The 14,515-nt window shown below is 42.1% G+C and overlaps 1 protein-coding gene across 3 annotated transcripts in view; it reads left to right on the top strand.

Annotated features, from left to right (window-relative positions):
* ATP6V0A1 (ATPase H+ transporting V0 subunit a1) overlaps positions 1-14,515 on the top strand; it is a 55,795-nt gene that overhangs the window by 27,230 nt on the left and 14,050 nt on the right. For 2 of the 3 annotated variants that reach the window (XM_061176079.1, XM_061176078.1), the window contains exons 10-17: positions 282-494; positions 2,928-3,078; positions 4,042-4,181; positions 5,006-5,163; positions 5,916-6,006; positions 8,093-8,211; positions 8,759-8,975; positions 9,914-10,021. In XM_061176079.1, coding sequence (XP_061032062.1) covers positions 282-494; positions 2,928-3,078; positions 4,042-4,181; positions 5,006-5,163; positions 5,916-6,006; positions 8,093-8,211; positions 8,759-8,975; positions 9,914-10,021 — 1,197 coding nt within the window. Of the gene's footprint in view, positions 1-281; positions 495-2,927; positions 3,079-4,041; positions 4,182-5,005; positions 5,164-5,915; positions 6,007-8,092; positions 8,212-8,758; positions 8,976-9,913; positions 10,022-10,861; positions 10,937-14,515 lie in introns of all 3 variants that reach the window. The other variant, XM_061176080.1, reaches the window with a different exon arrangement.

Below are 14,515 nucleotides of genomic sequence, written 5' to 3'. Positions count from 1 at the left end.
GTGGATTTCGTGGTAAGATTAAATTTAGAGAGAAAAGCTAAAAACCATTTTCTCAGGTTTCTCTTCAGCTTGAAGCTAAATGAATATGAATGTTAGTCATTGGAACTCTAATTTCTTATAATTTGGCCAAAAAAAAAAAAAAAAGAAAATTCTAGCCAGAGGAAGAAAAAACCCAGATCCCCACCTGCCCTTCTCAGAAAGCTGTGCCTCTTTGCCTTCATATCCTGAAATCTAAGACTGGTGTTAGACGGATCCCTGTCTGCTCCTTTCTCTCCCAAAAGGTTCTGAATCAAACGGAGGATCACCGCCAGAGGGTTCTGCAGGCAGCTGCTAAGAACATCCGTGTCTGGTTCATCAAAGTGCGGAAGATGAAGGCCATCTACCACACTTTGAACCTGTGCAACATAGATGTGACCCAGAAGTGCCTGATTGCGGAGGTCTGGTGCCCTGTCACTGACCTTGACTCCATCCAGTTTGCGCTCAGAAGGGGCACGGTGAGTCCCCCACAGCTAGCAGTGCAGCCTACAGCCAGGAAGAGCGGTTCCCGTCCATAGTAACATGAACCAATTACATTTTTAGTCTCAGAGTTCTTTAATATACTCATCCTGTATCCTGACAATACATTTCGTATATGCTTATTTTTCAAATGTAGAAATTGCAGTTGAAAAAGAGATTAAATGATTTGGTCATATACCCATGATCCTTCAGGGTGGCTCAACATCAGAACATCAGTTTCCTGATCCACTCTCTCTGTCCATTAAACTAGTTCCGTAATATAACTCTCGCAGTTCCATTTAGTAGTTAATTAGAGCTACTGCCCTATCCAAAGCACTGATCTAGGGGCCAGGAGGTACAGAGATGTAAAAAATAGGCCTTCAGGTATCTTATGACTTATTCGAAGAGGCTGATGTGCATACAACACAGTCTGTGCTAAGAGTAGTTTATGTGTGTGGAGGGAAGGAAGGCACTAGCTTTTCCAACTAGGATGATCAGAAAAAGCTTCAAGAAGGTGGCATTTACTCAGGGCTTTGAAGAATGGGTAAGATGTCGACTGGCAACAATGAGAAGAAAACAGTATGGACAAAGGCAGGAAATACAGTGTGACCATGTGTAGCTGGGCCAGAACAGGAATTGTAATGGGTGAGCTGAAAGAGCAGGAGGCAAACCTAGGTCAGGGAGACTGGAACCTAATTGTCAAGGGTTGTTTTTTTCTGTTTTGTTTTTTAAATATATTTATTTATTCATTTATTTTTTGGCTCTGTCGAGTCTTCGTTGCTGCGCGCGGGCTCTTCTCTAGTTGCGGCGAGCAGGGTCTACTCTTCGTTGTGGTGCGCGGTTTTCACTGCGCTCGCTTCTCTTGTTGCGGAGCATGGGCTCTGGGTGCACGGGCTTCAGTACTTGTGGCACACGGGCTCAGTAGTTGTGGCTCGCGGGCTCTAGAGCGCAGGCTCAGTAGTTGTGGCGCACGGGCTTAGTTGCTCCGCGGCATGTGGGATCTTCCCGGACCAGGGCTCGGATCCATGTCCCCTGCATTGGCAGGCGGATTCTTAACCACTGCGCCACCAGGAAAGTCCCATGAAGGGTTTTTAATACCAGGTTAGTGGGTTTAAACTTTATCCCAGAGGGAGTGGAGAGACATTGGAAGTTATTTAGCAGTGAAGGGACATGATCAAAACGGTTTTAAAAGAGTAATCCAGGGACTTCCCTGGTGGTCCAGTGGTTAGGACTCTATGCTTCCACTGCAGGGGGCCCGGGTTTGATTCCTGGTCAGGGAACTAAGATCCCATATCCCACATGCCTCGAGGCATGGCCAAATAAATAAGTAAATAGAATAAAATGAGTAATCCATTGATAGCATCTGGGTTGGATTGGGGAGTAGAGGGAGTCTACAAGTGGGGGTTCAGTTAGGAGGTTATTGTAAACACAGAGCAGTAAGTGATAATGACCCCTGCAGTAAGACTTGGCAATGGGAAAAGCAAATAATGATGAATTTGTGAGATACTCTGAAGGAGGTATCAATTGGTATATTTGGTATTTAGCAATATGCAGGAGAAATACAAGGAGAAAAAATTAAAAATGTTTCTGAGGCATCAAAGCTGGGTGGCTGGTAGAATAATAGTTTCATTGATGGAAGTAAAAGTTCAGCAAGAGAAACTTATTGATAGGAGAAAGATGATAAGTTCAGTTTCAGTCACATTGAGGGGTTGGACAGAAATCCATATGGAAATCTCAAGCAGAAAATGGGATAGGTTCTCAAAAGAAAGGGCAACATGAAAGAAATGGGATGCATGAGGTTGGAAGGGCATGAGACCTCCAAGAGAGAAAATAAGGAGCTAATAATAGAACGCTGGGGGCCCTGCAGTGTTACAGGCAGGGGAGGAAGAGCCAGCAAAGAGACAGGAAAGGCATGGTTGGTAAGCAGAAGAGGTAGCTCTCCAGTGTCAGGGGCTTGCATGTAAGAGAAAAGACCTTTGGATCCGGTGATGAGCCAGCCACTTTGGCTAAGCGTGCTCTGCTAGACTACAAGGATTAGGGAGTTAAGAGTAGGTGGTGAAGGAAGAAAGTCAGAGAATAACTTTGCTTCCTCCATAAAAGGAGAAGAGAACAATGACACTTGTAGACAGGCAGATAAGGATGTCTCCAGAGGAGGTACCACATTTTTTTTGGTTACATATTTTAGAATTAATTTTTTTTTCATGGTGAGGATAGTTTTCCTGAGACTTCATTTAAATCTTTCATTGTAAATTTTATAGCTAGTTCCAGTTTCCCCAAAGACCGGAAAGCTTGAGATGTAATTTACATAAAAGAAAATACACATATTTTATGTGTACTGTTCGATGAGTTTTGATAAATATATATGCCTGTGTAACCACCATCACAATTAGGAGGGTGACCTGATTCTGAAATATGTGCTTTATGTTTCCCAGGAACACAGTGGCTCCACCGTGCCCTCCATCCTGAACAGGATGCAGACAAACCAGACTCCCCCAACCTATAACAAAACCAACAAGTTCACATGTGGCTTTCAGAACATAGTGGATGCTTATGGAATTGGAACTTACCGAGAGATAAATCCAGGTAAAAAAGCTTGAATCTTTCCCCTCTTAGAGGTTTTATTCTTTGTTATTTCTTTCAGTGCCTCACTCTGAATGCAATTGAACACAATTGGCTTAAAACTAAAGATGTTGTCAAGGCCTCAGCTGTTGTGTATTTCCTGTGAGGGGGTGCCTGTTTGTAAAAGGCGAAAGATTTATGCGTTTTGAAGAGAAATCAGAGTGAGGAGGTGCCTGTTTGGATGCAGGGAGTGAGGTTTATCGCTGGGTGGCACCCCTTTAGGAGGTGGTCTTATAGGAGTTTTATAGGAATGAGCTCCATGGATTGGATTCCTCTCTTTGCCCTCACGACTGTACAGCACCTGGCTTTCTCTTGCACACCATTTGCTGGAACTGCTTTAAGCAAAAAGTTTTTTCCAAGGTAATTGATATTTTAAAATAGCTTCCCTGTTCCAGGCTAGACAGAGAAAATATAGCAATTGTTGACCATTTTAGGCACAAGGCAGATTTCTCCTCTGTTCAGAGAGTTAATGATTAAATCCAGAGTCTGAGAATTCATTTTCAGTGGGAGCCTTCTGCAGGACCTGCTTTGCTCCAGGTTCTGGGCTTTCTCCCACTCACCCAGTGGCTTTTTTCAGCTGGTTACTATACAAGGGAGGAAAGCTGGCCTGCCCCAGGAGCAGTGTCCCAGGGGTGAGAGAAAGGAATCAAAGAACAAACCACGCTGGTGCCAAGGCTAGAGACAAAACTTTCATTTCCTGTGTGGTTCTTTGTTGAAAATGCTGGCAGTAGCTGCGATGCCACCAGAGCTGCTTTGTGAGGCTGTGCAGATCCTGCCGTGAAAGTTATCCCCTGCGAGTCCCTCTGACCAACAGCTTGGGAATAAGTCACCTTATACTGATCTTAGATGATGGAGAGGGATGTGATATGTTCGGAATTGCTGTGGTTTTCTGTACTTGGTCTTTTTCCTTCTTTGGTTTCTTTATAGCTCCATATACCATCATCACTTTCCCTTTCCTATTTGCTGTGATGTTTGGGGACTTTGGCCACGGCATTTTGATGACCCTTTTTGCTGTATGGATGGTGTTAAGGGAGAGCCGGATCCTCTCCCAGAAGAATGAGAATGAGGTAATGTTTTGTTTGTTTTTGATAGAAACTGGGAAACATAAGATAATTTTATTATTTTCTTGACATATTTCTAATATTTTTCTCCTATAATCTTTGGCTGCTTACTATCATTGTTTCTTCATAGGGCAACACATTTATAATAATTTTGTACAGACAGAAGGATAATTCAGTCTTTCCTCTAGCATGATTGATGGAAGTGTATTTATTATATTTTTATTTTTTATTTATTGAGATATAGTTGATTTGCAATATTATATTAGTTTCAGGTGTACAACATAGTGATTCAAAAATTTTTATAGATTATACTCCACTTATAATTATTATAAAATATTGGCTCTATTCCCTGTGCTGTACCATATATCCTTGTAGCTTATTTATTTTATACATAATAGTTTGTACCTCTTAATCCCCTACCCCTACCATGTCCCTCCCCCCTTGCCTCTCCCCACTGGTGACCACTAGTTAATTCAAGAACGAGGTAATGTTTAAGTTACATCTGTGTTGGTCTGAAACTTTATAATTTCTCAAGCATTCATTATGAAAACTATGATCTGGAAATCTTTGATCCATGAATTTATAGAGAAGTTATAGAGACTATTTAGAGAATAGAGAAGTTATTTTCATTTTAACACTAAAGAGGTCACGTGCTGTGAAAGTAAATTTCTTGTTAGCGTTGTATTTTGGTCTTTACTTCAAGCTCTCTGACCCAGAATGGGGTAAGAGTGGTGTGAGAGGAAGGGTCTAGTATGTTCTAAATAACACTGTCTTGACATTAGCTGCAGCTAATGAGTACATTTCATTGACCTCTTTCTCCTGGCTCCCAGATGTTTAGCACTGTGTTCAGCGGACGGTACATTATTCTGCTGATGGGAGTGTTCTCCATCTACACCGGCCTCATCTACAATGATTGCTTTTCCAAGTCTCTTAATATCTTCGGGTCATCCTGGAGTGTGCGGCCAATGTTTACTTTATACAATTGGACGTAAGTTGCAAAGAAGCTGAAAGTCAAAGCTTATTCCTTTCGTGTTCAGCTCTGTTTTTCCAGACAAGTGGTAAACTAACACTTCTTTAGGAAGCGGTTGACACTGTCTCTATTCCAAAAGAATGCAGTGTCTCCTCTTATTTATGCTGCAGCCTGGGAAGTGCTTTGTGACTTGTTCAGCAGTGTTAAGGAACTGAAACTGTAAATTAGGCACATTGATTCTTTTTGTAAGTTAAAAGCGGGTTCCCCGATTTCCCTATCTGGTCTTGTATGTGTGTTTTTTTGTTTTTTTTTTTAAATTTTATTTATTTATTTATGGCTCTGTTGGGTCTTCGTTTCTATGCAAGGGCTTTCTCTAGTTGCGGCAAGTGGGGGCCACTCTTCATCGCGGTGCGCGGGCCTCTCACTATCGCGGCCTCTCTTGTTGCGGAGCACAGGCTCCAGACGCGCAGGCTCAGTAATGGTGGCTCACGGGCCTAGTTGCTCCGTGGCATGTGGGATCTTCCCAGACCAGAGCTTGAACCCGTGTCCCCTGCATTGGCAGGCAGATTCTCAACCACTGCGCCACCAGGGAAGCCCTGTATGTGTGTTTAATTTTTCTTTTTGTTATCTCTGATGCTAATCCCTCCTCTTTTATTGAAGAGACAAAATAGCTATAGTATCAATGGTTTCTTTGGGGATCAGTTTCTGGACCCCAGTAATTTCCCTCTCTTGAATAAAAACTAAATGCAGCTTTTCTCCTAACGTGGTAGGGAAGAGACGGTTCGGGGGAACCCTGTCCTCCAGCTGAACCCAGCTGTCCATGGAGTTTTCGGTGGACCATATCCTTTTGGCATCGATCCAGTAAGAGCACTTCTTTTCTGTGTGTCTGACACCAAATGGTTTAACTGAAACCCAAAAGTGAGAGAATGAAAATGAAGATAAATAGTTATTTGGGTTTTAGTTAACATATTTTTAGAAAACCTCAGTGTCTCTGTCCAGAGCACTTTCAAGCCGCAAGAGATCCAGATGCCTTGGGGAGCCAAGTAATTTTTCCTGCACTACTTATTTTAGAGATGGCTAATAATACTGACTCTGGGAAGATTGATTTTCAAGACTCCTTCCCAGTTTATTTTTGTTTAACTTAGTTTGGTTTTTATTTTTAGCAGATGTTTTAACAAAGAAAAGTAGCTCTTTTCTATGGATTTTAGATTTCCATTCTTATCTTTACATGCTTAGACAAAAACTTATCCCAGAATTTTATTTTTTTTCAAATACTTAGGCAAGTAAAGTGTGATCAAGTCTTTTGTGTTATGTGCTTAAACAGGGGAGGCGGGGGCGGGGGTGTGTGTGGAATTTAAGCCGAAACGTTAGATTGTAAGGATTACAAAATTCCAGAGGAAAAGCAGATCATTATGGACCAGAAAGATTAAGTTTCTTGTAAAAAATGGGAATTAATCTGGCCTTTGAAAAATATTTCAGATTGTTATAGGTGAAGAGAAGTGTGTGCAAAAGCATAGACATAGGGAGATACAAAGTTAATTATTTTTATTATTATAGAAGTTAATGTTACTGAAATGCTTACTGTGGCTCAGAGACCGTACTGAGCCCTCAGCATGTCTGATTTATACCCAAACAATTCTATCAGGTAGGTACTGCTATCTGTATTATACAGATAAGGAAACTAAGGCTTGGAGATACTTAATAAGATTTCATATGTGCATTTAACAGATGTTTACTGAATCCCTGTTGTCTGCAAGGCATAGCGCCTGCTGGGGGAAACACATAATTCTAACACACAGCTCCTGCCCTCAAGTAACTTGGAATCTAATAATAATATTATCTCACATGCAGTGTTCTGTAGTTATAGAGGTTTTTTTGCAGACATCTCATTTGGTGCTTACAGGGTAGATACTGAGTTTAAAGTGCCTGTGGGACACCCGGGTATAAATGTCCATCAGGCAGTTGGAGTTGCAGAACGTCAGGCAAGACTGGGGCTGCAGAGAGAACCAGCCACAAGTTGTCAGGTTAGAGGTCACCGAGGATGAGCTCTTCATGAGGAGGCCAGTTCAGAAAAAAAGATGCCGGGCTAGATGGTGGAAGATCTGGCTTATCAGGGTACAGAGTTTGCACTTTATCGTAGAGATGACAGTAGGGGTTCTGGGAGGTTTTAGCACAGGGAATGACTGCCTCGGAGTCACGATTTAGGAAACATAATCTGATGGCCAAGTGGAGGCAGAACTGTCAGGAAAATTTTACAGGCACCCAAGCCTTAGGTGACAAAGCATAAGGCAATTAATGTTTAAAAATAGATGGAAGGACAGCACCACTGGGTTTCAGTCAGCAAAATACAGATTGTGGGAGCATCTACAAGATAAACGTCCCAATTTCTTCAACAAATCTTTTGTAATGAATAAAAAAGGAGAGCTGGAGGGAGAACCTATAGAGACTTAAAAGCTGTATCAAGCAATCATGGTGTATAGACCTTGTCTGGACCCCACTTTGAATAAATGAATTATTTTAAAAAGTATGGATACAATTGGGGAAATTTGAATACTAACGATTCCATGGTATTACAGAAACATTGTTAATGCTTTGGGGTATGATAACAGTATTGTGGTCATGTTTTAAAAATGAGTTCTTACCTTTTAGAGATCCATACTGAAATATTTACAGGTAAAATGGCATAGTATCTGGACTTTGCCTCAAAATAATATGGAGGTGGGGAGTGGGTTGGGGATATGATGAACACGATTGACAAGGAGTCAACAAATAATCGTTGAAGCTGGGCCATAGGCACATGGGAGTTTGTTATGTTATTCTCTCTGCTTATGTATATGTTTAGAATTTTCCGTAATTAAAAAAAACACAACTATTTTTTAGAATAGGTGAATATTTTTCCATTTGAGAACTCTTTGTAATGCCTTTTTGTTTTCTTGGGTTGTGACAGATTTGGAACATTGCTACCAATAAACTGACCTTCCTCAACTCCTTTAAGATGAAGATGTCTGTTATCCTTGGTATCATCCACATGATGTTTGGAGTCAGCCTGAGCCTTTTCAACCATACGTGAGTCACTCTGTTTCATCATAAGAATGCACTTAGTTCAGACAGTGTTTTGCCTAAAGAAATCCTAACACCTCTAAGGAGGGATTAATAACTCAGAACACTGTTCTATGTTAAAGAAATGCTTTTATAAAAATCTCATTTGTTTGAATGAAGCTTGCTTAATATTAGTCCCTTAACAACGTACAGTCATACTCAAGATCTTTAAAAAAAACTTGTGTAATTTTCATCAAAATGAGAGTTATGTTCTTTTCCCTTGATGTGTAACTCACATAAACTTATGAACTGTGGTCGCAGAATGTACTAGATTTTCCCATCTCTTCCTCATGAGAGATTGATAGGGGTGGTATTGGAGCTGTTCACGGTCCAAAAGTTTGGTAGTCATAGTTAATCCTGCTTGTTTCTGTTGCCTCCAGTTCTTCTGGCTTTTGCTTCTTCAAATGATAAACATAGAGTTGAGGGCGCATTAGGTAGAAAATCTAGTATACTTGGTATAGGGGTGACCCTGGGTCTGTTTACCTTTAACATTTTTTTCTCTCTTACTTTTTAGCTATTTCAAGAAGCCCCTGAATATCTACTTTGGATTTATTCCGGAAATAATCTTCATGACCTCTTTGTTTGGCTACTTGGTCATCCTTATTTTTTACAAGTGGACAGCCTATGATGCTCACACATCTGAGAAAGCGCCAAGCCTTCTGATCCATTTCATAAACATGTTCCTCTTTTCCTACGGGGACTCTGGTAATTCAATGCTGTATTCTGGACAGGTGCGTCAACCCAGAGGTAGACTGTCTTAGGTGGTTTTCCTAGGTCAGGAAGCCAGATGTTTCTGTGACCCTGAAAAAGCCTTAGGGACTTCCCTGGTGGTCCAGTGGTTAAGACTTTGCCTTCCAGTGCAGGGGGGTTGTGGGTTCGATGCCTGGTCGGGGAGCTAAGATCCCACATGCCTCACGGCCAAAAAACCAAAACATAAAACAGAAGCAATATTGTAACAAATTCAAGAAAGACTTTAAAAATTGTCCACATCAGGGCTTCCCTGGTGGCGCAGTGGTTGAGAATCTGCCTGTCAATGCAGGGGACACGGGTTCGAGCCCTGGTCTGGGAAGATCCCACATGCCGCAGAGCAGCTAGGCCCGTGAGCCACAACTACTGAGCCTGCGTGTCTGGAGCCTGTGCTCCGCAACAAGAGAGGCCACGATAGTGAGAGGCCCGCGCATCGCGATGAAGATGCCGCTTGCCGCAACTAGAGAAAGCCCTCGCACAGAAACGAAGACCCAACACAGCCAAAAATAAATAATAAATAAATAATTTAAAAATTGCACCTCAGAATGACAATCAGCCAAAAAAATGTATTAAAAAAAAAAAAATTGTCCACATCAAAAAAAAAAAAAACCTTAAAAAAAAAAAAAAAAAGCCTTAAAAAAAATCCCCGTCAGCCCACACATCCAAATCTAAATTCAGCCCATCCTCCTCCTTTGGGAGGGTGAACTGTAACTTGTGTATGCAGAAAGGGTAGAATTTATAACTCTCATCCTATGGGACGGTCCTGGGCTTTGCCACAACATCTGCTAATTATTTTGAGGAACTGGATTGTGTTATTTATTCATAAATCGGCAGGAAAGTACTATTTTAGAGGGAATTTGTGCCGGAGTTGGAAACTGCACATTTGATTAATGTGATGTGCCTTGTCCTTCTTACTTTGCAGAAAGGAATTCAGTGTTTCCTGGTAGTGGTTGCACTGCTGTGTGTCCCTTGGATGCTGCTGTTTAAACCACTGGTCCTTCGCCATCAATATTTGAGGAGGAAGCATTTGGTGGGTGTATTTCTGTTGCTGAAAGTTACTAGATTTTTTTTTTAAGATCAAGGCAATTCCTCATTGGATATAATGAGTTGTGCATAACCTGTATTCTCTTAAAATGCGTTTGTGTTGTATCCCAGCATGAACACTAGACCTGCTGAAGTGAAAAAAACCAAAAACAAACATGTAATTGCTGCTCAGACATCCAGATTCAGCTTTGAGTAGCCCAGGTAGCGAGAACAAGTCATAAGTTTTTACCTTTCCTGATCACGCTTTGCTCATGCTGTGCTCAGCAAAATCCAGGTCTGGGCCTGTCTCGATGCAGCATCAGCCAAAGCAAGGCTGCAAGAGCTGCAGACAGGTGAACCCACTCATGTGGTTTGCCTAGGCAACCACAGGGCTGACGCTGAGACATTTTCTTTTAAAAGGAGACCGTGACACTTTCACCAACCAAAACATCCGGGGCGGGGAACGATTTGGTTTAAAGCACGTTAACTTTTTTTCTTTTTAAGAAACAGCATACATACTTGTGTTTACTTAATGTATGTATGTGTGCATCTGAATTACACACACACACACACACACACACACACACTTAAGATGCCAGATGTCCATTTCTGGCTATGCAATAATGCTTACTTATTACATTGCCTGGTAAAGACCAAAAGATCTTGTTGCATGACTCATGCGGCTGTTAGATTGTTACTCCTGTTGGAGAGCAGCTGAGTTACAAGACCTGCCTTCTCCCTTTTCTGACCATCTTCATCCTTCCATGTGCCCTCATTCAGTCTCCCCTTTCACTCCCTCCCTCCTTTGTTTCTTTCTCCCTTCCTCTTTTCTTCCATTCACTATCAGGAAGGGCAACCTGTGGAGGCCCCAGTCAGCCCAACCCCAAGCCAACAGGGACTAGTGGCAGCAGCGGCTGCAACAGTGAGTGAATTAAAACCAACAAACCATCACGTTTTGTTTAAAGAGGTGGCAAACAGTGCAGCAGAATTCTTTTTAACTGTATCGAGAGCATGGGTCATGTGTGCTCTTGGGAAGTATGTCCTTGTTACTCATTGAGAGGATGACAGGAAAGATTTCCACCTCTTAGGAATAGATTCTGATATCATCTTTACCATTGGTCCACTAAGTTTCCATTCAGTATGTAAGTACAGGCCTGTCTGTGGAAGCAGGGCAGTTGTTGTACCCTCTCCAAGTCCCATCATCTTAATCCAAGAGGGCAGCTCTTGGACTCATCCACTTTCGTGTCTGTATTTTGTGACCATGTATTGGATGGGTTTTTTTAGCATGGAGTGAGAACATCTCTGTGATTCTTGAATTGATTTCCCTGCACTTTAAAGTTCTGCTTCAGAGTGATGCTTGGACATTTGGTCCATTTTAGCTGTAACTTACTCTCTTTCCAGTGGAAGCTTATATGTGTCTACTTTTTTTGTGAGAGACTCAGAAGCCCTCATGTCCTCAGCTGTTCATTGAGACCTCCACCCTGCCATGTGTCTCGTGTGTACTCTGCATCTGGTGTAGTAACCAAAGTCATCTTCTGTTTTGATCTTTCCTTCTTCCAGTACTAGCTCATGATTCGGTAACAGCACTTTGAATGTTAAGCATTTCAATATTTGTCCTTAAAACATCTCTTAACCAAAATCTTATATTGCACTAATATCAGATTAGCCCAATCTATTCTAGGTAATGAATCTATGAAGTTTTTTAAATCTCACCAGTAGTGATTACTCATATACTATTGTGTTCTAGTAGCATCATACTCCTTTAGATAAATGAAATATTTAGATGATGACTATTTCCTTCATTAGGTGTTCCTGATCATTTTAACTCAGAAAATTGCTATAATTATCCTTCTAGGACTAGTTTAAAAAGGCTGATATTTTGGATCAGAAGATACTTAAATGTTGCTGCTTAAAATTATTTTCAAATGGGGACTTACTCTCTTCTTTCTAATGAGAGAAAAAAAAAAAAAACCCTTAAAGCACATACTGTCCACATATTGGCGTTCTTTCCATGTGCTCTTCTTTCTGATAGTCTTAGTTTATTTAAGATGTGCTTCTGCTGCATCAGTCTTGATGCTTTTAAGTCTGGCATCCTCTTTTATGATACTATCCAAGTTAAAAGTCCCTGGTCTGGAAACCTGCAAATCCAGAGGGACTTCTTAGCGCCCTGGTTCTTTAGCCAAACATCTGTTTCTGGAGGGCAGCCCGAAGGCATCAGGATGATCATTCTACCACGGGGGTCCTAGATTCCTGACCCAAAGGGCTGAGGACATGAACACTGATCTGTTTTTGTTCTGTTCTCTGTCCTCTTGGTTCTCTGTAAGCAGTGTATCACAATTTAATATTTTCTTTTCTTCTTTCTGCTGATGTGTGTCTCATCCCCCTTCCTGTAACTCACATCCCCTCTGTTCTGAAGGGACACTTATTCGTGTCTGGCTGGGAGGTTTAACCTGTCTGCCCCTCACTTCATCTGCTGGTTGGGGAAAGCTTCAGAAATGGCTTTCTGCTTTAGGCCTTAAAGCCTAAAGCCTGCCTCCTCGACCCTGGGATCCATCCCAAGATACTCTGGAGTCCTCTCCTGTCACCAGTGTGGTGCAGAAAGTGCTGCAGAAAAGTGCACCTGTGTTGCACCTTTAGTCCACCTTTTGTGGGTTGTCAGGTGTAATATTTGCATGACCTGGAGGTGCCAGGCGCTTCAGTGGTTCCCAGATCTGACTACACATCAGAATCACCTGGTGAACTTTAAATTTGTTTCTTAGGGCATTAAGACAGAACAGACAAGTGGAGGAAGACATAAAGATTGCCTGTAATGCCATGATCCAGACAACCCCCTACTGACATTAAAAACTAAAATCAAAGCAATAGGTGCACTTGGTTAGAGATGCAAATAGTACTGACAGTGAAAGCCTCCCCATCCCCAGCCCTTCTCCCCCACCTTCTCCTCCAGGGTATTGTTAACAGGTGGGGAAGTTTGCCTTAAAATTTTTTTCTGCAGATATCAGCATATATCTATCATCTATTGATAGAAATATGTATATGTGTATGTACACATATATTTAAAACACATTAGCAATTGTGTTTTAAATTGTAGCACTCTGCTGCCCCTTGATTAGGTTTTTTAAAATTTAGTGTCCTTAGAGATTGTTTCGTAGTGATACTCTTATAGTTGCCTAGCATTCCATAGAACATTCTGTTGGATGTGCTTAAATCATGTAATCATTCTCTTGTTGATGGCTCTGTTGGTTGTTCCCAGTTCTTTGCTATTCCAAATAACACAGGGTACGTCCTTGTCCTTGTATCTTGATAAAACTTCACAGGCACAGATGTTCCCAGCAGTGGACTTGCTGTCTAAAAGGGTGCATGCACTTTTTTGTGCGTGCCTTTTCTTTTTTTTTTTTTTTTCACTTGTTATCATTTAATGAATCTCCCACAATGTGGCTTCAAGCTACCAGGACACAAGCCCCACCGACACCCTTAATCTTCTCCTCAGCTCTTCTGCTGAAGAATTTGGCCTTCACGATGACAGCCTGCTTTGGGAGCTTTCCCTTCCCCAGAACTTTGTAGTAGCCTGAGCTTTCCCTTCCCCAGAACTTTGTAGTAGCCTGATCGCACCACATCAGTGATAGGAGCAGCTCCAGTCTTGTTCTTGGCGGCATTTACCCGTGTCTGCTCACTGACCAAGGTCCACAATTTATCAAGGTTGACAGCTGGGCAGAAGCTCTGGTCCCTCTTTAAGTGGTAATGCCTCGTACCAACTTTCCCAAAGTATCCTGGGTGATATTTGTCGAAGTTGATCCTGTGGTGATGCATGCCACCAGCATTACCACGGCCTCCCGGGTGCTTCCGGTGTTTGCCGATGCAGCCGTGGCCGTGGCTCACGTGGCCTCTAAGTTTCCGGGTCTTCCTTAGTCTGGATGGCATGTCGGCGGCCGAGACCAAAGAGCTGTGCATGCCTTTTCCATTTTGATAGACCCTCGAAATGATCATACAGTTTGTACTTGGGGAAATATTTTTTAAAATACAGATTTTCTAGGCCCCACCCCAGACCTACTAAATTTACAATTTCTGGGGGTGGTATTTGAGAATCTCTGCTTAATGAAATGCAACTTTCAAGGTGATTCTGATGCAACTGATTCTCTGACCACTGCTAGAAGAAGAGAGAGAATCTGCCCAAACCCTGAGGGTTGATGGTCGCAGGCTGTGGCCATAGATGCACACCAGAGGTGAAGCTGCAAGTAGGGACCTTGGGGCAATTGACCGAAGCTGCGTGCACGTTCTGTGTGCTGCTGCTCGGGCCATTTTGCAGGAGAGCGGTCTTTGAACTCTTGCCTTGTTTGACTCCCCTGACAGAAGCCACATGAAGTGGGTCTTGGAGCTGTTTCTTCAGCTCCTTTTCACTCTGTGGCAGGTTAGCACTAAGTGGTATCTGTCAGACTTAACCCCAGTTCTGCCTGGTTTTCGTACTCAAAAAGTCCTTTTGCCTCAGTAAACCCAAACTTTT

This window comes from Eubalaena glacialis, chromosome 19 (assembly GCF_028564815.1).
Source record: "Eubalaena glacialis isolate mEubGla1 chromosome 19, mEubGla1.1.hap2.+ XY, whole genome shotgun sequence".
Classification (NCBI taxonomy): domain Eukaryota; kingdom Metazoa; phylum Chordata; class Mammalia; order Artiodactyla; family Balaenidae; genus Eubalaena; species Eubalaena glacialis.
The sequence above is the reverse complement of the archived record's forward strand: the minus strand, read 5'-3'. Positions and strand labels throughout refer to the sequence as shown.